At 42.6% G+C, this 25,351-nt stretch overlaps 1 protein-coding gene across 8 annotated transcripts in view; it reads left to right on the forward strand.

Moving 5' to 3' along the window:
- Positions 1–19,161, forward strand: part of HKDC1 (hexokinase domain containing 1) — a 58,915-nt gene extending 39,754 nt beyond the window's left edge. For all 8 annotated transcript variants that reach the window (XM_004470545.4, XM_058298954.2, XM_058298952.1 and 5 more), the window contains 6 exons: positions 1,747–1,842; positions 2,034–2,133; positions 4,477–4,660; positions 6,640–6,795; positions 13,721–13,954; positions 15,898–19,161. In XM_004470545.4, coding sequence (XP_004470602.1) covers positions 1,747–1,842; positions 2,034–2,133; positions 4,477–4,660; positions 6,640–6,795; positions 13,721–13,954; positions 15,898–16,045 — 918 coding nt within the window. In that variant the 3' untranslated portion in view covers positions 16,046–19,161. The remainder of the gene's footprint in view (positions 1–1,746; positions 1,843–2,033; positions 2,134–4,476; positions 4,661–6,639; positions 6,796–13,720; positions 13,955–15,897) is intronic.
- The last annotated feature ends 6,190 nt before the right edge of the window (positions 19,162–25,351 follow it).

A 25,351-nucleotide genomic window follows, 5' to 3' on the forward strand; every position in this document is an offset into this window, starting at 1 on the left:
AACTAACAGTGTAACCCGGGGTTTCCTCTAAAAAATTAAAAACACTTTTACAAAACTTATACAAGCTAATTTTAGAAAAAATAGAAAATTTGAATAAACTAAAAGGAGAGACTAAAATGTACCCATAATCTCAATACCCAGAGAGAACCACTGTTAATCTCCTTGGTGTATGTATTGTTCCAGGCCTTTCTCCAGACTTGAGTGTGTGTGTATGTGTGTAACTTTTAAAAATAAAATAGAAGTATTCATTGCATGCATTTGTTTAACATGGTTTTTACTTAACAGTACTGTGAACATCTTTCTGCACTATCAAATGTACTCTCTCTTTTTTTAAAAGATTTATTTATTTATTTATGTCTCCCCTCTCCCTCCATTATCTGCTCTCTGTGTCCATTTACCATGTGTTCTTCTCTGTCTGCTTGTATTCTCATGAGGCAGCTCTGGGAACTGATCTTGGGACCTTCCGGAGTGAGAAAGAGGTGATCATTCTCTTGCACCACTTCAGTTCCCTGTTCTGCTTTGTTTCTCATGGTCTCTCCTCTCTTTCTCTTTTTGTTGCATCATCTTGCTGTGTCAGCTCTCCGTATTTGCTGGCATGCCTGCTTGGGGCAGCACTCTGTGCAGGCCAGCACTCCACAGGGGCCATCTTACTGTGCAGGCCAGCCTGCCTTCACCAGGAGACCCTGGGTATCAAACCCTGGACCTCCCATATGGTAGACAGGAGCCCAATTGCTTGAGCCGCATCTGCTTTCCTCAGATGTTCTCTTACAGCATGATTTTTCCCCTCCCTGAGATGGCTCCCTCATCTGTTTGCTCATTGTTGGTCTTTTTTGCTTGTTGTTTTTGCTTAGTGTCAGCTCGTTTTGTTTTTTTTCCCCCTCATTGTCTGCTTGGTTTTTTTTTTTTAGGAGGCACTGGGAACTGAACCTGGGACCTCCCATTGGGAGGTGGGTGCTCAACTTATTGGGCCACATTCACTCCCTACTCATTTGTTTTTGCTCATTGTCTGCTCATGGTTTTTGCTCGTTGTCTCCTCATTACTTTTTTCCTCGTTGCCTGCTAGTTTTTTTCTCTCGATGTCTATTCATTGTTTTTCTTCTTTAGGAGGCACTGGGAACCAAACCCAGGACCTCCCATGTGGGAGGCAGGTGCTCAACTGCTTGAGCCACATCTTCTCCCCACAGCATGATTTTTAATCGTTGTGTAACATTTCCTCTATGGATGTATAAGAGATTGACCCATATGGTTGAAATTATAAAATGCCTCTAGATTTTCACTGTGGAGTAATGCTTTGATGACCATTTGGTAGTTTTTTTTATTTAGGTACCAGGGCCAGGGATTTAACCGAGGACCTCGAGTATGGGAAGCTGGCACTCAACCACTGAGCCACATCAGCTCCCCCATTTGGTAGCTTTACCTTTGCTCACATCTTAATTCTGACCTTAGCTAGATTAGAAGTGGGATCACTATGATCCCAGAACTTTACTCTGTGTAGTCATGGCCAGGGAACATGATTTGCCCCTCGATGAATATGAATTGCTGTGGTTATTCCGCTCAGCGGTAGACATTGAGCATCATGCTGTGGGAAGCCTCTGTCCTCAGCAGTAAGGCTGCAGAGGTGGAAGCACAGCCAGAAGTGCGTGTGTGTGACGAGCAGTCAACTGTAATGCCTTGCATCTGGTAGACGGTGAGGTTGTCAGTGGTCCCAGCAAACTATTGCTCAAGTGAATTTCTCCCTTCTTTTAGGGAATACTCATAGAGTGGACCAAAGGCTTCAAAGCTACCGACTGTGAAGGGGAAGATGTGGTGGACCTGCTCAGGGAAGCCATCAAGCGGAGAAATGTACGATATGGATTTGAGGCTCGTGGCTGACCTTGCTCCTCTCCCAGGCCCCCCTGCTTTGCATCTTATGCCTATCATACATCTCTGCCCCACCCCTCAGACCGATGTGCCCTTCCTGATAAAAGTTCCTTTTTAAAAAAAATCTCTTTGGCTTGCACATTCTACTTACAGTGGAGCTCCTTCCTTTGCAGGAGTTTGACTTGGACATAGTTGCAGTTGTAAATGACACAGTGGGGACCATGATGACCTGTGGCTATGAAGATCCCAATTGTGAGATTGGCCTGATTGCAGGTAAATGGCCAAGCTTGTCCCATTAGCCTAATCCCATCTGATCTTTCAGAGGTTTCCTTTTAACATAGTGAGGGGTAAGGGACCGTTGTTCCATGATACACAGGCTTTGAAGTCAGCTTTGTTCAAGGCAGAGATGAAGTTAAGATTGAAGGTCCAGATCCCCTAATTCCTAAGTCTTTATTTAATATCTTTCTCCATTAAGAGTCTTAAACCAGGAAGCTGGTATATCTCAGTGGTTGAGAACCTGCTTCCCATGTACAAGGTCCAGGGTTCAATCCCGGCACCCTGGGAGGAAGGAGGCCACAATCAGATTGTGACTGTACGGGAGGATTTTCACTCCAGCTCAATGTGTACCTGCTGTGGTCCTCTGAATTCTTCTAGCTGTCAGAGTGTACAGGAAAAGGAAGAGTTGGAAACAACTCAGGATGGGGGATGGAAGTGGGTTGAGGTCAAATAGGTGTTTTAGGAGTTGTATCAATCAGAATTCTCCAGAGAAACAGAATCAACAGGATATGTATGTGTGTAAGTTGAGATTTATTTTAAAGAATTGGTTCTCACAACTGTGGGGGCTCGTGAATCCAAATTCCATAGGGCAGGCTGAATTCTATAGGAAATTCTGGAAAGAGTGATGTTGAAGTCTGGAGTCTGAAATCCGTAAAGGAGGCCAAGCAGGCTGGAAACTGAGGACAGAGTGAAGGACGTAGTCTTGGGGCAGGATTCCTTCTTCTTCCCAGAACTCTCATTTCTTTGTGGTTAAAGTCTCACTGACTGGCTGAGACCCATCCACATTATGGAAGGTCATCTCCTTTACTTAAAGTCAACTGATGGTAGATACTAATCCCATCTACAAAATACCTCAACAGCAACATCTAGGACAGTGTTTGACCAAAACACCATAACTTAGCCAAGTTGATACACAAAATTAACTACCATAGGGGTTCCTGGGAAAAGTCTGGCAGTGATTAAGATCAAAGGTGGATTCCAGGAGACTGAATCTCTCTAAGAGTTAAGGGGAGGGCTAGAATTGGAATAGATGGAGATGGAGAAAAAGAGCATTCCAGATGACAGAATTGGGGAACGTTGTCCAGTTGGTTGTCTGGACTTCCTGGAGACATATAGTGGGTAGAACGAGGTGTTGGGGATATACTAAGTTGTCTTCAATGCCAGCTAAGAGGTTTCATCTCACTCTAACTCTTACCACTGTGTGACCTTGGACAAGTTACTTACTCTGTCTGGACTTGAATTTCCTCATCTGTGGGAGGGGTTGGACTAGATGAAGGAGGCTAAAAAGATGAGACCTGTTTGATTGAATATAGTAGTTGCCTAGACTGCTATGTTGAGAATGGTTCTGAGACCAGGTTATGGGCAAGGGAGAAGAGAGTGACTTGGGATGCCAGGTTTTGCTGATCCCAGACTAGATGACTCTGTGTGATCCCTTCCAGCTCTTTCTACTCACTCCAAGACAGCTTGGAAGCCCACTTGGTGTGCCTGTGGCATAAGAGTAATAATAATTATAGCAGATACCACATATTGAACACTTTCCATGTAGAGAAAACTTACAAACATTATCTTATTTTTTTCTTATCCAAGCTGCTTTCATTTGCTAAAAGCTGCTGGGGGAATATACCAGAAATAAGCTGGCTTTACAATGAGGATTTATTAGGTTAAAAGCTTACAGTTCTGAGGACATGAAAATGTCCAGCTCAAGGCATCATCAGGAGAGTCCTTCTGCCTGAGCTGTAGTTGTAAGCGATCAGGCACATGGCGACATCCGTTTGTCTTTACCCTCTCCTCCAGGCCTCCTTGCTTTCAGCTTCTGGCAAAGTGGCTTCCTTTCAGCTTCTGCGTTCTGTTGATTTCAGCTTTTGGCTCCCAGGGCCTTCTCTTTCAGCTTCTGGATTCCTCTTGGTCTCTGCAGCTTTTTTTTCTGTGTCTGTGTCTTTTTATTCCTCAGTTTATAAAAGGCTCCAGTAAGAGGATTAAGACCCTCCCTGGATCATACAATCTAATCAAGGGCCCTTAGCTGAAATAGTTTAATCAAAAGGTCCCACCTACAATAGGTTTACATGCATAGGAATGGATTAGACCTAAGGGCATGATTTTCTGGGATCCATAGAAGCTTCAAACTGCCACACAAATCTCTAAAGCAGTTATTATCTCCTTTTTATAAATTAAGAAATTGAACCTCTGAAAGATGAGGCACCTGGCTATGAGAATAAGACTAGAATCCATACCCAGTTGTATCTGACTCCAAGCCCGAATTCTTATCCACTGTACTCTGCTGCCTCTCTAAGACCTGATGGTGTCTTTGAAAGACTGAAGGCATTTCACTTTCTCTTCTAGGAACAGGCAGCAACATGTGCTACATGGAGGAGATGAGGAACATTGAGGTGGTGGAAGGAGATGAAGGCAAGATGTGTATCAACACCGAGTGGGGAGGATTTGGAGATAATGGCTGCATAGATGATATCAGGACCCAATATGACAAGGAGGTGGATGAGGGGTCGTTGAATCCTGGCAAACAGAGGTGAGCAGGTGGCAGTGTGGATTATGTAGGTTGTGCAGTGCACAACTTTACCAGGTCTAAGGGGGTACCATCTTCATATCATGGACACCATGACTTTGTGTATTTTTTACAACTTTCCATTGAATGTCAGTAAAATATCTTATTTGAACAAAAGCAGTGTGCCATGACTAGTTTCCAACAGATAGAAGGAAAGAGTGTCTTTTCCTAATCACCACAAGGCACTGTATGGGCCGGTGGTGGCTCTGGGTGAGGCAGGGGCTGCTGGAATGTCCACTCACTGTGGGCCAGGTGGCACAGAGCTGGGGCATGGTGAGTTAGTGAGCACTGCCGGATGGGCTTCTAGAAGTTCCAGAGGAGAGGGCGACATCCTTAGCCTTTCAAGAGTGTGCTGCCAGGGTGGTGACCTCTGTTCTTCAGGCCCATGACAGATGGGAGTGCTAGTTCTCAACTCTGATGTCATGTCCCACCAATGAGTCACAGTCATTTAAAGTATATTCCAATTCCTAACCTTATTAAAAGTACTGACAATTATGTTTTTTTAAAGCAAATAAATTAGAGTGGATTTTTACTTACACTCTGATATACCTTCCTGAGTAGGAAAGAAAATGTAGACAGGGTTAGAGCTGGCATGCCAGGATTCGATGAGTAACCTGGGCCCACCCACTAGAACTGGGGATGGCAAACATTTTCTGTAGAGGACCAGATAGTAAATGTTTTAGGTTTTGCCACAACTAAGCTCAGTGTCTTAATAGAAAACATAAGATAAAAATGTAGATTTAGTGTGATTAAAATGTAGATTTACTCCTGATATCCAAGTGGAGAAGTTGAGCAGAGGGGAAATGTGATGGGATGCCTGGGCCGTGGACACCTTCGCCTCTGTTGAATTGAGGACGTGGTCTAGCAAGAGGCATGAACAGGCCAAGACTGGCCCTGGCGGTTCCCCATCTTCCTTTGGCACAGACTTTGAAGCTGGAAGGCAGTTGAATGGTGGGAACTCCAGGTGAGCCAGGAATTCTTCCCAAAAAGAAGGAACGTTTTCTCTGAATCCAAAGTCGGGGCATCCAGTCTCTTTTCAAGGCACAAGTTCCTTTTGACTCTATCTTGTGTCAGTATCCACTGGGGTTCACATTTTGGCTGAGAGTTCAAGGGGCAGTACATTTAAGTTTGCCTTACCATCATCATTATTTGTTCTGGTGTTGGTTCTTAGACTGATGAGGTCCTGAGCAGTTGAGAGAATGCAGGTCCAGCAGATAAGTCTCAGACACGTTTCCCTTTGGTTCTGCAGGAGCGACAGGCCAGCTCCACACCTTTATCTCACTGTTACGAATAATGACGGTTTCCTTGTTACACGCACCTGTGGAGCGTGCGCATCAGTTACAAAGCCTCTTTTCCCCACCTGCTCCTGATGGAAAGGAGGAAGGGCACTAACATTTTTTGAGCACCCCTGATCCATGCACAGTTTAAAAATATTCTCTCATGGAGCAGAATCTTCAGTACAGTACTGATTTCTTCAAGTATAGAGCCAGCGAGGATCTCCAATGGAACAGATTTGTAGTACAAAGGCAAGGAAGAAATAGGTTTGGGGCCAGGAGAAGGACTAACTTTTGCAGAGTGCCTATTGCATGCCAGATGCTTGCATCCTAATAGTCTTGTGGGGTGGGTGTTTTGCTGTTTAATAGATAGTTATGGTGGGTGCTCAAAGCCATGTAGCCAGTGGGGGGCGGAGCTGGGCCTTGGCTCCTGGTCCATATGGCCCCAAAGTGTGGCTTTCCCACCTCCTCATGCTGTTTCTGCCTTGCATTCCTCAGGGCCTGCTGCCTGGGGGAGCCACACTAGTCCACCCTGCGCCAGGCAGCTGGTAGGCGACAATGGCGTGCTGGTGGCCTGCCTGCCACGGTCCAGCCTGCTGGTCCTTCCGGAACCCTTCACCAGTCTTGGTTTTCCTGCCTACACCAACTTTCCCACTCTTCCCCAAATAGATATGAGAAGATGACAAGCGGAATGTACCTGGGGGAGATAGTGCGGCAGATCCTGATCGACCTGACCAAGCAGGGTTTCCTCTTCCGTGGGCAGATTTCCGAGCGTCTCAGGACCAGGGGCATCTTTGAAACCAAGTTCCTGTCCCAGATCGAAAGGTGATGTTTCCTCAAGTTCCCCCGCCTGGTGTGAGATGTACTGATTGGGACACTCTATCTTCTTGCTGGGGAGGGGCAGAGCTGAGATTTAAAAGTGGAAACAGAAAGGCCCTGGTGGGGCAGGGGTTGCCCCTGGGGGTGGCTGCCTCTTTCCAGCTGCAGCGGGAGCCCAGCCTGGAGGGCCACGGTGGGAAGGGGCCGGCACCCTGCTTGGGCCTCCGAGCACTCAGCAGGACCAACCAAGTCCCCAACGAGGTTCCGAAACTGTTCCACTGAGTTAGCTTAAGGCTCTTCATCCTCTTTTATTCCTGAAAAGATATGTCCATATATGAAAGAAACTTGATTTTTACAAATTTTGCCTGTCGTAAACCTTTTCAGTTCTTGAAACATTTTTCCTATTTGAAATCATGTTACATATATTATTCTGTATGTTATTTTAGTAAATGTTTGCTCATGGAAGTATTCATTTACAGTTCTGATTTTTCTTTTACTTTTTATTATGAAAAAATGTAAACATACCCTAGAGTAGACAGAATATTACAGTGAACCCAATGAGTCTGCCATGTAGCCGTTTGCCAGCTTCAACAACAATCAACTCACGGTCAAACTTGGTTCACTTGTAACTCCTGCTTCCCCCACTCCCAAACTTATTAATCTGAAACAAATCTCTTATTTTATATCACTTGGTCTATAAATATTTCAATACATATTTCTCAAATACAAGGGTTAAACATAAGCACAATACCATCATCACACTTCAATAGTTAATCTCATAACTATCTTGTTAGTGCTCCTATTTCCACAATTGCCTAAAAATGTGGTTTTTTTTACAGTTAATTTATTTGTGGCAGTATCCAAACAAGGTTCAGATATTGCATTGGCTGATATGGCTCTTAAATCCTGCCCCCCCTTTCTTTGAGGCACCTCTTATGTGGGAAGCTGGTGCTTAACCACTGAGCCACATCAGCTTCCCTGAGTTGGTTTTTTCATTTGTTTTGCTCATTGTTTGTTTTTGTTTTTTCAGAAGGCACTGGGAACTGAACCCAGGACCTCTTATGTGGGAGGCGGGCGCTCAGCCACTTGAGCCACATCTACTCCCTTAAATGCATTAAAAAAAAAAAATTATTTATTTATCCCCCTCCCCCCCACCCTTTCACCCCCCACACCAGTTGTCTGTTCTCTGTGTCTATTTGCTGCATCTTCTTTGTCCGCTTCTGTTGTTATCAGCGGCATGGGAATCTGTGTTTCTTTTTGTTGTGTCATCTTTTGTGGATCTTGTTATGTCAGCTCTCTGTGTGTGGCACCATTCCTCGGCAGGCTGCACTTTCTTTTGCACTGGGCGGCTCTCCTTAGGAGGCGCACTCCTTGCGCGTGGGGCTCCCCTACATGTGGGACACCCCTGCGTGGCACGGCACTCCTTGCGCACATCAGCACTGCGCATGGGCCAGCTGCACACGGGTCAAAGAGGCCTGGGGTTTGAATCGGGGACCTCCCATGTGGTAGGCGGATGCCCTGACCACTGGGCCAAGTCCCCCGTCCCTCCCTTAAATGCCTTTTAATCTCTAGCCTAGGTTTCCCTTTCGTCTCTTGTTTTTCCTTATATTTTTTTGTTGAAGAAACTTTTATCCAATGAGCTTCCTACATTCTGGTGGTTGCTGATGGCATCATCTATTATTTTCCTCTGTCCTTTGTATTTCCTGCAAACTCATAGTTACATGGAGATGCTTGACTAGATTCAGGGTTGAGTTTGGGGCAAGAATACTTTATAGGAGGCACTGAGTTGTGTCTGTCTCTCTCTTTTTTATGATGTTAGCAGTCATTGATGCTCATTGCCTAGATCTATTGTTTCCCTAGGGGTTGCAAAATGATGATAATCGAATTCTATAATTCCTTCTGCATTAATTAGCTGGAATCCTAGAAAATCTTTGGTTTAAATATCATTTTAAATGGCTGCATAATATTATATTATGCTTCTGTCCTATAATTTACTAAACTTTTCCTTTAGGGTGTCTAACCTATAATTTATGGATTTCTGTTCTTCTAATACCATAATTAATATTACTGTACACAGAATCATTTGCATCTTGTGACTTATTTCCTTAGAAGTATTTGTTAAAAGGCATAGGCCTCCTATGGACATACTATTTTTTAAAACAGTTACAGTATTTGCTACCACCATTTAAGCATAAATATGTCATTTCACTGCCTTCCTACTAGTGCTGGATGTTAATTTTCAGAGGCTCTGTTTGGAATTTCTTTCTATTTTCATTCATTCATTTGTTCACGTCTCCTGGTCTTTATGACCAGAAGCCAGCAAGCTGAAAATCACTTTGTGTCTGCTTTGGATGTTTTGATTTCTGCAGCTAAAAAAAAAATCCCCCATAGAATTAAAAACAAAATCACATCCATCTAGTGCCTATTGGGAGGAGGTGGTTGCTATGCTGAATGTGGCCCATTTCAGAGTATGTTGTCAGTGGGTGGGGTAGTGATTCTCAGAAGAGCCCAGGGTTTATAGTCCCAGAGCGCACCTGTTTGTGCTATGTGACCTAAAGCAGGTTGCTTCACTTGTCTGGAATTCAGTTTCCTCCTCAAAAGAGAAATAATTGCTCTGCTGTTTAACTCCCAGGATTGCTCAGATGATTGAGTTAGAGAATATACATGAAAGAACTAGGTAAACTGTAAGGAAATTGCAGGTTTTCTTCTTATTTTTAACAGATTTTTTTTTAGAGCAGTTTTAGGTTTACAGAAAAATTGTGCAGAAAGTATCGAGGGTTCCCATATACCTCCCTCCCAATAGTTTCTCCTATTATTAATGTCTTGCATTAGTGTGGTCCAATTGTTACAACTGGTGAACCAATACTGATATATTGTTATTAACTAAAGTCCATTGTTTGCATTAGGGTTCACTCTTTGTGTTGTACGGTTTTATGGCTTTTGACAAATGCATAATGTCATGTATCTACCATTATAGTATCATTCAGGATAGTTTCACTGCCCTAAAAATCCCGTGTTCTACTATTTATCCCTTCCTCCCTCTCCCTGAACCCTTGGCATCTACTGATCATTTTACTATCTCTATAACTTTGTCTTTTCTAGAATGCCACATAGTTGAAATCATACAATATGTAGCCTTTTCAGAGAGTCTTCTTTCACTTAACAATATACATCTAAGGATCCTCCATATCTTTTTAAAAAACTTTTTATTTTTAAATACTTTCAAACTTACAGGACTGTTAACAAAAATAATACAAACCCCATACAGAGAACTCCTACCCCTACCCCCAGATACCCAGATCCACCAGTTTTAATATGCTGCCACCTTTGCCGTGTCTGTCTGCCTCTCTCTATGTATCTGCCCATCCATTTTCTGAACACTTGCATATAGGTTGTATATATTATGCTCCTTGAACATTTAATACTTTATGTATATTTTCTAAAAACAAGGATATACACTATGTAACCACCTTAAATGCAGTAATCAAGTTCACGAAGTTTATCATTGATATAAAGCTTACAGTCTATATTCTAATTTTTTCATATGTCCCCAAAATGTGTCTTTGAGTCTTTTGGTGGTTCCCATCCAGGATGATATATTGCATTTAATTGTTGTTATTTCTTTAGTTTCTCTCTCTCTCTTATTTGTTGTTGTTGTTTTTTTAAATATTTATTTATTTCTCCCTACCCCATTGTTATTTTTCACTTGCTATGTCTGTTTGTCTTCCTTGTTTCTTTAGGAGGCACTAGAGCCAAACCTGGGACCTCTGATGTGGGAGGGAGGTGCCTAATTGCTTGAACCACCTCCGTTTCCTGCTTTGTTGTGTCTCTCATTCTGTTTTTCCTCCCCTTGTCTCTTGTTGTATCATCTTGTTGTGTCAGCTCACGGTGCCTGCCCATCACGGCAGCTGGCTGTCTTCTTTAGGAGGCACTGAACCAGCAACCTCCCATGTGGTAGGCAGGAGCCCAGTCTCCTGATTCACATATGCTTCCCTCCCTCTCTCTTTTTTAAATTGTGAAAACAACATAAACTTTCCCATCTCAACAATTCCTGAGCATACCATTCAATGGGATTAACCCCATTCAAAATATTGCAGTACCCTCACTACCTTCTATTACTAAAACTTTTCTATGTCCCCAAACAGAAACCCTACATCTATTATGCATTAACTTCCCATTGTTCCTGCCCCGCCCCTCCTGGCAACCTGTACTCTAATCTCTGCCTCTATAAGCTTGCATGTCATCTTGATATTTTCTTTGTAGTTACCATTGGGCTGAAATTTAGCATCATGAATCTGTAACATTCTCATGACTTTAATACCAACTTAACTTCAATGGTATACACAAACTATGTTCCTATACCCTCTCCATCCTCCCACCTTTATGTAGTTCAAGTAACCAATTAAAAACATATTAGGGAAGCAGATGTGGCTCAAGTGATAAGACCTCTGCATACCATATGGGAGGACTCGGGTTCAATCCCTGGGGCCTCCTGGTGAAAAAGAAGAAGAGAAAGCGTGCCTATGCCATAAGCTGAGTGCCCACATGGTGAGCCAAGTGCCTGTATGGCGAAGTGCCCATGCGAGTGCCTGCATGGCAAGCTGAGTGCCCATGAGGTGAGCCAAGTGCCCACGTGAGTGCTCGCGTGGTGAGCCAGTGCCTGCAAGATGAACCGAATGTCCACACGAATGCCAGCCCATGTGGTGAGCGAAGTGCCTGAGTGAGTGCCCACAGGGTGAGCCAACTGCCCATGCAGTGAGCCGAGTGCCTGTGTGGCAAGCTGGATGCCCGTGCAGCAAGCCGAGTGCGCACATGGTGAGCCAGTGCCTGTGCAAGTGAGTCACACAGCAAGAAGATGACCCAAAAAAAGAGAGGCAAAGGGGAGAGTCAAGGTGAAGTGCAGCAGAGAACAGAACTGAGGTGGCATAATTGGCAGGGAAGCTCTTTCCACATCAGAGGTCCCCAGGATCAAATCCTGGTGAACCCTAGAGGAGACAGATAAGAGAAGACAAAAAGAGAAATAGATATGGAAGATCACACAGCAAATGGACACAGACGGCAAAAAAACAGTGGGGCGGGGGAGGAGGGAAGAAAAAAAAATCCTTTTTATACATTATGGGTCCAATCCACTTATTTCTCATTACATTTTGTGCATTTGCCTTTTAGATCTTGCAGGAAATCAAAAGTGGAGTTACAAACCAAAAATGCAATAGTACTGGCATTTATATTTACCCGTCATTACTCTCGTGGCATATCTTTATTTCTTCAGGTAGCTTTGATCTTTTGCCTATTGCGTTTTCCTTTCAACCAGTAGAACTCTCTTTAGCATTTCTTGTAGGGCTAGTCTCGTGGTCACAAACTCCCTCAGCTTTTGTTTATCTGGGAATGTCTTAATTTCTCCCTTACTTTTGAAAGACAGTTTTGCTAGACATAGAATTCTGGCTGCCTTTGTACTTTATGTCTTTCTTGTCTCCATGGCTTCTGATGAGAAAAAGGCACTTAATGTTATTGAGGCTTCCTTTGTGTGTGACATGTTCCTTCTCTCTTGTGGCTTTCAAACTCTCTCTTTATCTTTGCCTTTTGACCATCTGATTATAATATGGGTCTCCAGGCACACCTTGGAGATATATTGCAGTTTTAGTTCCAGAGCACTGGAATACAGCATACATTGGTAAAGCTGCTATAAATATTGGTGTGCAGATTTTTGTGTGTACATAAGTTTTCAACTCAACTGAGTAAATACATAGGAGTGCAATTGCTGGATTGTATGGAAAATCTATGTTTAGCTTTTTAAGAAACTGCTAGACTCTCTCCCAAACTGGCTGTTCCATTTTGCATTCCCACCAGGAGGGAATGAGAGTTCCTATTGCTCCACATCCTTGAAGGCATTTGGTATCATCAGTGTTTTATTTTTTTAATAAAATTTTTTTTTTAAAATAACACCTTTTAAATTAAAGTTAATAAACCACATAGAACATTACATTAAAAAAAGTAAGAGGTTCCCATATAACCCACATCCCACTCCCCCACCCCTATCATGTTTGTAAATTGTATTTTTTTTGAAGATACATACATCACAAAAAAGGTTACATTATAAAAAACATGAGAGATTCCTGTATACCCCCATCCCCCCACTCCACTCCTCCCACACCAACAACCTCCCCCATCATTGTGGGACACTCATCGCACTCGGCGACCACATTTTGGAGTCAGAGGTCCCTGTAAATGTCCTTAGTTTACTGTGAGATAGTTAGGGCCCAGAATCGAGGCCAGCCTGTCCCCATCGTTGCTGCTTCTCTGTATGTGCTTTAGGTTCCCATTCTCTAAGGTGAAGAATAATTGTCTATTCATTTACTTACTCATTGAATGCACCCAGCCCTTTGTTGGCTACTACTGGAATTATAGTCTTACCCTCAAAGAGTGTGTAGTCTGCTTGGGAAGCTGAAGCAGAGGATCAGAAATGTTGAATAGAAGGAAAGTTGGCCTGCAGTTGAGTAGAGTCCCCATGCTGTGGGCTGCCATGATCCGTGGGAGGGTGCTGTGCTTGAGGAGAAGGCTTGTGTTGAATCCCTGCTGTGCTCCTGTTTGGGGCAGTCTCTCACACTCTGACCCTCAGATTCCTCTTTTGAAAAATGGGTATCTGGCGTGTATCTTGCTGAATCTTGTAATACCTCCTCATGAGAGAATCGATGTGAGCATGCCAATATAATCTTGCTGCTCACACTCTATTTTTTAAAGATGATGGGACTTTCTGGGAGTAGCAGACCTTGACTTTCAGCTTCTAAGACATTCAGCTCCACCTAGCCGTGGCCTGGGCAATTTTCTCTTCTCTCCTGCTAGGACGTCTGAGGATGGGGAGGCTGTAGCCATGTTGGGCAGGCTCCAGGGCCCTGGGAGAGAGGCCCTGACATCCTGCTCTGCTTTCCTGCAGCGATCGGCTGGCTCTCCTCCAGGTCAGGAGGATCCTGCAGCAGCTGGGCCTGGATAGCACGTGCGAGGACAGCATCATCGTGAAGGAGGTGTGTGGAGCCGTGTCCCGGCGGGCAGCTCAGCTCTGTGGTGCTGGCCTGGCCGCCATCGTGGAGAAAAGGAGGGAAGACCAGAAGCTCGAGCAACTGCGGATGACCGTGGGCGTGGACGGCACCCTGTACAAGCTGCACCCCCAGTGAGTGCGCGGTGAGAAGCGTGGAGGGGCCTGGGCCCGAGTGTGGACTCGGCACAGCCTCCTCAGCTGCCGACTGGGAAGACGCGTCCTGTCCTGTTACAGGAAGGGAGTGCCTCCGAGTGGTGAAGGCAGAGGCGGCTGAGGCTGACAGATGAGGTTTGAATCTTGGGGACTCTCCTTCCTAGTGGTAGGATGTGGGAACCTCTATGAACCCCAGGGTCCTCACCTGCAAAAGTTGGGGGGCAGTAAGAATCCCCATCTCATAGTCTACATGGGAATTGAATGAGCCAATACACATAAAGTACTTCCAACAGTGCTCAATAATGCAAATTGTTGTTGTTATCATTATTCTCCCTCACCTCACCGGGTTGTAAGGAGAACCTGTATATTTTGCATAACACTGAGCCTTTGTTAAGGATGTGTTTTCTTAGTTTAGAGCCAGTGGGCAGAAGGATTAAGAGCCCCGACAGGCAACAGTGGGTTTGAATCCTGGCTCTGTCTTGTAGAAGCTAAGAGGTCTAGGGCCAATTTCTTATCCTCTTTGAGCCTTAGTTCTTTATCTATAAAATAAGTACAAAAAATACTACCTATTGAAGAGGTTGTCATGAGGACTAAGTGAAATAGCACCTGTAAAGTACATGGCACATCACAAAAGCTCAATAATGGAAGCTATCATTATTATTATTTTATATATCTGAGTCATATGCATTTTTATCATGGTAATATATATGTATATAACAAAATTTAAAACCATTTTAACCATTTTTATGTGTACAGTTCAGTGACATTAATTACTTTTATGGTGTGGTGCTACCATCACCACCTTCCATTCATAAAACTTTTTCATCACCCAAAGGAACTATTTTTTTAATTTAATGTTTTACATTTTGTTTTGCTGAAAAGGAAAAGTAATCCAAGCTTACAAAAATTTTAGATCATGCTGAAATATCTCCATGAACATTATTATTGTACATTATTATTATTATTACATCATTATTATAATCCTTAGTCCTTCCTTGATGCTGACTAATTATCCCAAGTAACTGACTGCTATCTTTTCTTGATTTTCCCTTTGGGGTCATATGTTTTGATCTGGTTCCTACAAATCTCTCCTTTGTCTCAAGACATAACTCATGATCATTTGAGTAGGTGCTGTTGCAGATTGAACCATATCCCCACAAAAGACATGTTATGGTCCCAAGCCCTGGTCCTGTGGGACCCAGGACCTTTGAGGATGTTATTAGTTAAGGGGTCCCCAAACTGAGTGAGGGTGGGCCTTCATCCACTATGGCTGAAGTCCTTATAAGCAAAGGAAATGGGACACAAAAAAGGAGCCACAGGGAACAGCCAGAAGCTGGAAGTCAAGGGAACCAGAAGAGAAAGGAGATGCTGCTGCCGTGTGCATTGCTATGTGTCAGAAAAGCCAGGGACAAAGACCACTGGCAGTCAATCCCAGAACGCCACAGTCTTGGAGAGAAAGCATGGCCTTGCTAATGCTTTGATTTTGGACTTGCCTGCCCAACACATCAGCTTGCTGTCTTGCTTGTCTTCTTTAGGAGGGCACCGGGAACCTCTGCTTCCTGCTTTGTTGTGTCTCTCATTATGTTTTTCTTCTTGTATCTCTTGCATCAGTTTGCTTGCCTGCTCATTGTGCCAGCTTGCTGTCTTCTTTAGGAAGCACCAAGAATGGAGCCAGGGACCTCCTGTGTCGTAGGCAGGAGCTCAATCACTTGAGCCAAATCTGCTTCTGTTGACATTCTTTATGTGTTCACCTAGAACAGTCCCTTGCATTAGTATTTGCCCAATAAAAGGTAAAAGGTAAAACAACTGTCAAAGAAGCTGTTTAGAAGCAAATTTGGAGGGACAAACCAGACTGGAGTCATTTATAAATATGCTGATTCATACCTAAGTGCTGATGATGTTTCTCTTTCTCTTTTTCATAGCTTTTCTCGGATATTGCAGGAAACTGTGAAAGAACTAGCCCCTCAATGTGACGTGACATTCATGTTGTCAGAAGATGGAAGTGGAAAGGGGGCAGCTCTGATCACTGCTGTGGCCAAGAGGTTACAGCAGGCACGGAAGGAGAACTAGGGACCCCTCGGGGATGGGCATGATGTTCCTTGGCTACCGACCAGCCTCTCTTTCTGGCAGACTTCATCTTCTGGATGGCTGAGAGAGAGCCCCAGGTCCTTGGGTAGCATCTCATTACTGGTTCTGCAATGGCATTAAATGACATTTCTATTATTGTATTTGGGCCAGAGATGGGCCAACTTGTGAAATCAAAGTGTCTGGCCCAAGATATCCCTTTCAGCAAATTTCCCCCTAAGGGCCTGAGCTGTTAGTTTTCTGTGACTTTGGGTCGCGGCTGCTGGTCTTAGAAACATACACAGAATCCTCCCTAGTGCCCTGGCCTGGCTGAGTTTTCCCCTGGGATGCTCAAGCCATGGGCTGGAGTCAATGGGACTCTCTGCTTGTGGATTAACAGTTAAGAGTGAAAGGTACTCATATAACAAGCTGGGGATCTAATCTAACTTGTCCTCAATTTATGTCGCGTCAACTCATGTTCACTTCAAATGTGAAGACGGAACTAGGGTTTTGGAGTATTTATCCAGGATACAGACAGTTTTGATTGCTGTCATGCTTAAAGGGAATTGTCAGCTCCTGTAGGATTTTGTTCCTTAATAGGGGTGTGTTATTGCATGATGCCATTGGGCATCTGTTTCTCATTTTGCGGTGGTTGTGTTGCTGCTACTGATAGTTGTTTTAAGGATTGTCAGGTATACGAAATCCAGTAAGTGAATAAAAGACATTTCATTTCCCAAGAAACTTCACATTAAGTGTTGGTATTTCATCCGGGAGGCTTGCTCGGTAACTCTACTGGTGGAATGAGGGACACGTAGTCAGAAGGAGCTGGGAGCATCTAGTTCAAACTTCCCACCCACAGCGGGAATATAAGGAATTTTTTCTGTAATATCCTTAACAGATTATCCAAATTTTACTTGAATGAATACTTCCAGGATTCATTCATTCAGAGAAGACTTGTCCAATGGCTGGGGGCCATTACCATTTGATCCTCTAGTGCTGGCCTCTGAACAGCTGGAGTTGACAGAAAGTTCTGCTGACTTCAGAGCTGACCCCTAGATCCCTGGAACTTAGCCCCTCCCACACTCTCCACTGGTCTCCGTTCTACTCTCCAGAACTATGTGAAATTGGCAGGTTCCTGGCCATTTCCCCAGTGGAAATCTTTATTCTTTCTCTCTTTTTCCAATTCCCTATCCCTTTATGTAGACCTCCTGTAACTTTCTACCTGATCACCCAGGTAAGACCAGCAAACATACAGGTATGAGTTTCTCAACTGGCCTAAGATGGTAAACTCTTTGTCAGCCACATCTATGTATTCCCCTACCAAGTCCAGCATTCTGCTGTTTCTTTAAATACTACTGGATGGAGGAGTGACTAAAAAATAGAACCCTCTGAAAAATATTCCTTGGAAAATTGGAGATTATCCCATTATCATGGGAAACTAACTGCAAGAGTAACATTCCAGGTCATCTAGGTTGATGTCTTCTACTTACTGACATAATTATACACCACTTCAGCTCCACAAAGGGTTGGCGGTCTCTTCATTACATTATGATTTCCAGTGCTAACCATCACCATTTGTTGAAGCAGGATGTTTAGACAGACAAAATGGAGGAGGCTGAGTCCAAGAGGGTCTTAGATGTACTAAAATTAACCATCTGATTTTAAGGTTATACCTCATGGGGGAAAAGGTGTACAGATTTATTAAAATGACTTTTTTGTATTTGAGGTTGTACCTCTTTGAGGAAATGTTTCACTTTATCAGATTTTAACAGCCCAAAATCTTGTTGTCCTTGTTAGGTTACCTTTCCCCCGTTGCCTTCTCTTTCTAAGACACCCTCTGGGCCCAGTCCCTCTTTCCCTGACTCTGCTGTGAGTGTCTCATTGCCATCCTTTCTGGACAGATGTTCTGCAACCAGAGAGTCAGGTAACTGCACCACCATGTTTTCCCACAATCTGGCAAGTTAAAGCAGGTGGCCCAGCCTATTTCCTTTCCAGCTCTCTGGCATTTTACAAGAAAAAGGAGCTCCATTGTATCTAGGTAACCTTGTACATTCTGACTAATTGATAGCATCATAGAATCCTTGGATCAGAAGAGAATTCTAGAGAGGGCAGTCATCCATCTTACTGCCTTAGGCAGACCAGCCCTTGAGACACCTGGGGCCATGGAGGGCTAACTTCTCCTCAAGGTTTACTAGGCAAGATCAGTATCCACACAAGGTAAACTGTCTTCATAAGAAGCTCCTTGAATTTTCCTCTTAGGAGGAATATCTTGATCTACTTTTTCTAACCCTCTGGCTACTTTCTCCCAGTTACCTTTTGGCTATAAAGAACTGATGAATACAGATTCAAGAGCTAGATTTTCCCCAGGACTCTGCTTCTCCAGAACAAGTGAACTTATTCCCATTTGACTTTTTCTTCTTTTCTCTTTTTCTCATCAGCTGAAATGGGCACGCTATAAGAAGAAGCACTTAGGTCTTATTATTCTTGGTGCCCCAGAGCGTAGCACAGTGCCTGGCATGAAACAGCCATTGGACAATTCTTCTCTGAATGAATGAATGAATGAATGAATGCTCAATCAATCATGAGAATTATTGTTCTCCTTTGAATCTCTCCATCCTTCTGTATCACTCAATGTGATTTGAGCCTTATTCACAGTAGACATCATCTATAAGTGATGGCTCAATGAATGCCAAGCCCTAACTCTAGGCACTGGTGACCCAAAGAAATATGATACCATTCCTGCCCTCTAAGTATTCACAGACTAGCAAGGAAGAAAAGACATATGAATATCTGTAATACAATAGGGTAAACAGGAATAAGGCGAAGACTCAATTTCTGGCCATGTCCTACATCCTTTAGATCAGTCAATCTTAACCATGTGTGTGGGTGTATGTGTGTGTGTGCCATGTACCCCTTTGGCAATCCTGTGAAAGCCGTGCATTTTTTTCAGAAAAATGTTTTTAAATGTATAAAACACACAGGATTATAATGCAAACCAATGTTATTGAATTATAGTTATTAAAATATTAAAGCGGTGATGTAATGATATGTCTTATTTATTCATGTATTATATAACAAGATCTAGCAAGGGCCTAATAAAAGTCATGAATTTGAAGTCCCAATGAGTGTACACAATATTTTGAGATGTGAACAAGGGTACAGATAAGAAAATATCTGTTATTTTTCCTGGAGACAAAGTCATAGGTACTGCCAACACTACTGTTGTTTGTTGCCCACTGTATTAGTCAGTCAAACTGATGCAAAATACCAGAAATTGGTTGGTTTTTATAAAAGGTATTTATTTGGGATAGGAGCTTACAGATACCAGGCCATAAAGCATAAGTTACTTCCCTCACCAAAGTCTATTTGGAGCAAGATGGCTGCCATCAACTGCGAGGGTTCAGGCTTCCTGGGTTCGTACGTTCCTGGGTCTTGCTTTACTCTGGCTTCAAGGTTCCTTTCTTCCTGGTGCTGGCTTCTTCCTGGGCTCAGCATTCCTCTCTTTCTGGGACTGACTTGTCTTTCTTCTGTGGACTTACTTCCTGGGGCTCCAGCTTAAGGCTTCAGCATCAAACTCCAACATCAGAAACCCTGGCATCAAAAGTTCCGATGTCCTTTGCCGTGCTTTTTATCTGTGAGTCTCCACCCACCAAGGGGTGGGGACTGCGTGGGGACTCCACGCCCTAATGATAACTCAATCATACCGAGGTATAGATCAGATTACAAACATAATCCAATATTTCTTTTTGGAATTCATCAATTATATCAAACTGATATACCCACATTCATAATTTTTTTTTAATTCGAGAAGTTGTAGGTTTACAGAAAGACCATGCAGAAAATACAGAGTTCCCATATACCAGCTCTCATTTTTTAAAAATTTTGCATTAATGTGGTATGTTTGTTACAATTGATGAGAGGGTATTTTTATAATTGTACTATTAGCTATAGTCCATAGTTTGCATTAGGGTTCACTGTTTGTGTTGTACAGTCCTATGGTGGTGGTTGTTTTAAAATTTTTATTCTAGCACATATATACCACTTAAAATTTCTCCTTTTAACCATATTCAGATATATAATTCAGTGGTATTAGTTACATTCACAACTAATTCATCATTGAAGGAAGTGCTGAATTTCAATTAGAGGCTATTGAAAATAAAGTTGTCATTTCTGACCCCCCCTCCCTGCCAAATGTTTACGGGCCTCCTTGGGCATTCCTCGACACAAGGTTAATAATCCTTGCTCAAAATGTCCTAATGGAGATTGTACTTAGTTAGGGATAGTGTCTCAGATGGCAGAGAGACAGTGTGGTTTGGACTCAGAAGATGATGGGTCTGGTTTGTGCTATAGGCATGCTATTTAACCCACCTGAGCTTCAATTTCCTCAGCTGAAAAAGGTGAATAATGTAAAAGTCTGTTGGGAATTGAAGCATTTTCCCCACAAAATACATGTTCAAGTCCTAAGGCCCCGTTCTGTGAGTGTTAACCCATTTGCGGATTGGACTCTTGTGACTAGGATCGGGGTGGGCCTTAGCCAATATGACCAGAGTCCTTGCAAGGCAGAGGAAATTTAGATGCAGTCGGTCAGGAGAAGCCAGAGGAGGGGACCGGACACCAAGTGAAGGAGACTTGTGTTTCTAGAAAACAGTGAAGTTTAAGAAATCCCCCTACCCTTCGTGTTCCAGAAAGTGGAGTCTTGCACAGAAATACCCTTCACCATATGACTTAGATAATTCCCAGTTTATCTATGATAAGGCTAGACATGGACCCTCCACATTCCCATTCGTTGTCTCATAAATGATTAGCTGAATTTTTTTGTCCCCACTGATCAACTGGAACAAAATGCTTGTTCACCAAACTGGCTAAGATTCTCTCCTTTCTCCAAGCCCCTAAACTTTAAGGGCTCCTCCCAAAAAATAAGTTACTTCAGCATAAACCATTCTCAAATCTACTATCTGATCATGCCAACCTTTCATCCCACTTCTCCACAGTCTGTTTTAGCCCCTCTTTAAAATAAAAAGCACCCCCCCCTTTTTTTAGATTTATTTATTTATTTCTCCCTATCCCCTCATTTTTTGCATTTGCTGTATCTGTTTGCTGTGTGCTGGTCTTTTTAGGAGGTACTGGGAACTGAACCTGGGGCCTCCCATGTGGGAGGGAGGTTCCTAATCACTTGAGCCACCTCTGCTCCCTGCTTTGTTGTGTCTCTCATTATGTTTTCCTTTGTATCTCTTGTTATGTCAACTTGCCACACCTGCCCATCATGCCAGCTCACTGTCTTCTTTAGGGGGCACCAGGAACCAAATCAGGGACCTCCATGTGGTAAGCAAGAGCTCAATTGCTTAGCCACATCCATTTCCCCTTGTGTCTCTTGTTACGTCATCTTGTTGAATTAGCTTGCCATGCCTGTCCATCACGTCAGCTCACCGTCTTGCTTATCTTCTTTACTGGTGTAAAAATCTTACACTGGTATAAGTTTATAAACCTCACAATACATCGTTATTGTTGCTTTAAATAGTCAATAGACTTTTTCAAAATAAACATTTTTATTTTTATTTATTTATTTTTCTCCCTCTTATTGTTTGCACTCATTGTCTGCATCTATTCATTGCGTGCTTGTCTTCTTTTTAGGAGGCACTGGAAACTGAACCCAGGACCTCTCATGTGGGAGGGAGGCGCCCAATGGCTTAAGCCACCTCTGCTTGTGCTTATTGTGTCTCTCACTGTGTCTCTTTGTTGTGTCGTCTCATTGCGTCATCTTGTTTCGTCAGCTCGCCACTTCACTTGTCATGTCAGCTTGCTGTCTTCTTTGTCTTCTTTAGGAGGCACCGGAAACCAAACCTGGGACCTTCTATTTGGTAGGCGGGGACTCAACTTCTTGAGCCACATCTGCTTGCCTAGTCAACAGTCTTTTTATATCAAAAATGATATTTTATGTTTGTCCACTCATATACCTTTTTTATTTTTCCTTTTTAGGAGGCACCAGAGATTGAATCTGGGACCTCATACTTGCAAAGCAGGAGCTCAACCACTGAGCTACTTCTGGCCCACCACACATCTACTTTTTTTAATGGTCTTTCCTTTCTGCAGTCGCATGATTCTATTTGGGATCATTTCCCTTCCATCTGAAGAATTTTCTTTAGTATTTCTTGTAGTACACTCGGCTGGTGATGAATTCTCTCAGGTTTTGTCTGTCTGAAATTGTCTCTATTTTGCCTCATTTTTGAAGGACATAGAATTCTAGTTTGGCAGAATTTTTATAATTTCAGTATTTTAAAGATGTCGTATTTTCTTCAGACTTGTATAGTTTCTGTGGAGAAATGAGTTGTCATTCTTCTTGTTGTTCTCCTGTAAGTAATGTGTCTTTTTCTTCTGGCTATTTTTTTTTATCCCCCATCCCCCGTGACTTTTTTTGCGTGTGCTATCTGCTCTCTGTGTCCATTCACTGTGTATTCTTCTGTGTCTGTATTTTTATTTATTTCTCCTTCCCCCCTTGCAGCTTGCTTGCTGTCTGCTCTCTCTGTCCGTTTGCTGTGCGCTCTTCTGCATTTTTGCTTTTCTCCCTTTTTGTTCCGTCACCTTGCTGAGTCGGCTCTCTGTGGTGCTTGCGAGCTGGATGGCACCCTGCGGCACTTGCAGGCGAGCCTGCCTTCACAGGGAGGCCCCGGGATGCGAACCCAGGGCCTCCCATATGGTAGACAGGAGCCCAACTGACTGAGCCACAGCCGCTTCCCTCTTCTGGCTATTTAAAGTTTTCTCTTTAGTTTTCAGGAGTTTAACTAGAATGTGCTTAGGAGTGGTTTTCTTTTATTTATCCTGTGTGAGGTTTACTGAGAGCTTTTTGAGTCTGTGGGTTGGTGTCTTTCATAGGTTTTTGAAAATTATTGGCTTCTGACTCATTATTTCTTCTGTCTCCTTCTGGGACTCTAGTTACACACATATTAGACCTTTTGCTCATGCCTCACATGTGTCTAATGTTCTGTTCTTCTTTATTGTTACTCTATCCCCTTCTGCATTTCGGTTTGAAGATATTCTATTAATGACTAAAGTTCAATGATCTTTTCTGCTGTGGCCAATCTGCTTGTTAAGCCTATCCAATGAAATCTTCATTTAAAATATTTTATTTATTATTTCTTAAATATCCACTTTTTCTTTTTTTAGAGATTTAATTTCTCTGTTGCCATTCTTCATCTTTTTCTACATTTTGTTGATCTTTACTTCTAGTTTCTTTAGTATATTTATAATAGTTATTTTAAATTTCTTGTTTGCTAATTCTCTTAGGTCGCCTGTTGCTTATAGGTCACATTCTCCTACTTCTTTGCATGTATGGTAAGTTTTTATTATATGCTGAACCTTGTGTACAAAAGTACCTTAGAGTCTTATGTAGATGTTATTTTTACCCAAAGATAGTACATCCTTTTTTTCTGCCAGGAAGGTGAGGGGCTGATCACTTCAATCTTCTGGCCCACCTCTAGTTTCAAGTCACTTAAGAGTGATGACTGTCTTGTGTTTATTACAGACCCTTCCTTTGAGCAAACTCCTTGTTCTTAAAGAACTTGATATTGCAGGAAATCAATTTCTGAAGTTCCAGTCTAGCTCCCAGCCTCCTCTACTGCCCAGCCCTTAGCAAATATCCTGGGGAGTGAGGGGACACTGACAGGTGGAGAAAACTAGCTCTGCAACTGAGACTCCTCCAGATTCTACTTTGTCATGCCAGCACACGTGGCCATGGTTTTTCATTCTCTATCAGAGCAGACTTGCCTCTGTTCTGTCAAAATTAATCTCTGTCAGACCATATCCAGACTTAGCAAATTCTCTCAGAGAGGAAAGCAGTACCCTATCTCTACTCATTGTTAGAAAGAAGAATGCTTTCTGCTATAGAATTATTTCCATTAGCCTTCTTTGCATCCATAGCTGTCTAGTGTCTCTAAAATGAAATATGATTATTTTTAGTTTATCCACTTTTATATGATTGTTATAGTGGATACAGTGCTCTTCTGTTATCTTCTACATCCTAAGCCACCAGTCCTTAATATTTTTCAGTTCCAATTATGGTTTTTTAAATTTTACTTGAGTTATTTAAAATAATTTTTAAATTTGTGCTTTCATAATTTCCAAATATATGGAATTTTAAAATGTATCATTTTGTTATTAACTTCTGACTTATTTGCATATTGATCATGGAATGTAGTCTATATCAGGTGTCAGCAACCTTTTTTGTAAGGGCCAAATAATAAGTACTTTAGGCTTTGTAGGGCATATGATCTTTGCTATTGAAGCGCAAAAGCAACCATAGGCAATACATAAATGAATGAGTGTGGCTGTGTTCCAACCAAATTTACAAAGATATATGGTGGGCTGCATTTGGCCCATGGGACATAGTTTGCCAAAACTATTCTGTATATATATATATTATTTAGAAATTTGTTCAGTTTTGTTTAGTAAATATATCATTTGTTCCTGAGAAGAATATATATTCTCTGTAAATAATTCCATATATGTCTATTAGACTAAACATTCATTTTGTTGTGCAAATCTTCTCTCTTTTTGGTATTTTTTTGTTTGCTTGACCTAATAATAGAGAAATATGTCTAAATATCCCTCATAATGTGAGTTTGTCACATTCTCCCATAGGCCTGTTTTAGTTTGCTAAAAGCAGCCAAGGCAGTATCCCAGAAATGGATTGGCTATTACAATGGGGATTTATTAACTTAGAAAATTGCAGCTCTGACGCTGTGAAAGTGTCCAAATCAAGGCATCACCAGAAGATGCTTTCTCCCCAAGCTGCAGCTGGAGACAGGCAGTGGTGGCATCCGTCAGTCTTGCCTTCTCCTCTGGGCTCCATCGCTTTCAGCTTCCTCTCTCCTGGGTTCTGTTGATTTCAGCTTCTTGCTCTCATGGCTTTCTCAGCTTCTGGGAGTCCTTTCTGTTTCTGCAGTCTTCTTTCTCTGCAAGTTTATCCCATTTGTGAAGGACTCCAGAAAGAGGATTAAGACCCACCCTGAGTCACTTCCTACTGACGTGATCTAACCAAAGGGAAAGTCCACCTATAACAGGTTTATACTAACAGAAATGGATTTGCTTAAGAATGATTTTCTGGGGTCCACAAAAGACTCAAACTACCACAAGGCCTAACAATTTTTGCTTCAAATCTTTTTTTTTTTTAAGATTTTATTTATTTCTTCCTACCCCCTCGTCGTTTGCACTTGCTATGTCTGTTCATTCGTTGTGTGCTCATCTTCTCTTTAGGAGGCACTGGGAACTGAACCTGAGACCTCCCATATAGTAGGTGGGAGCTCAATTGCCTGGGCC

Source organism: Dasypus novemcinctus, chromosome 6 (genome assembly GCF_030445035.2).
Source record: "Dasypus novemcinctus isolate mDasNov1 chromosome 6, mDasNov1.1.hap2, whole genome shotgun sequence".
Lineage (NCBI taxonomy): Eukaryota > Metazoa > Chordata > Mammalia > Cingulata > Dasypodidae > Dasypus > Dasypus novemcinctus.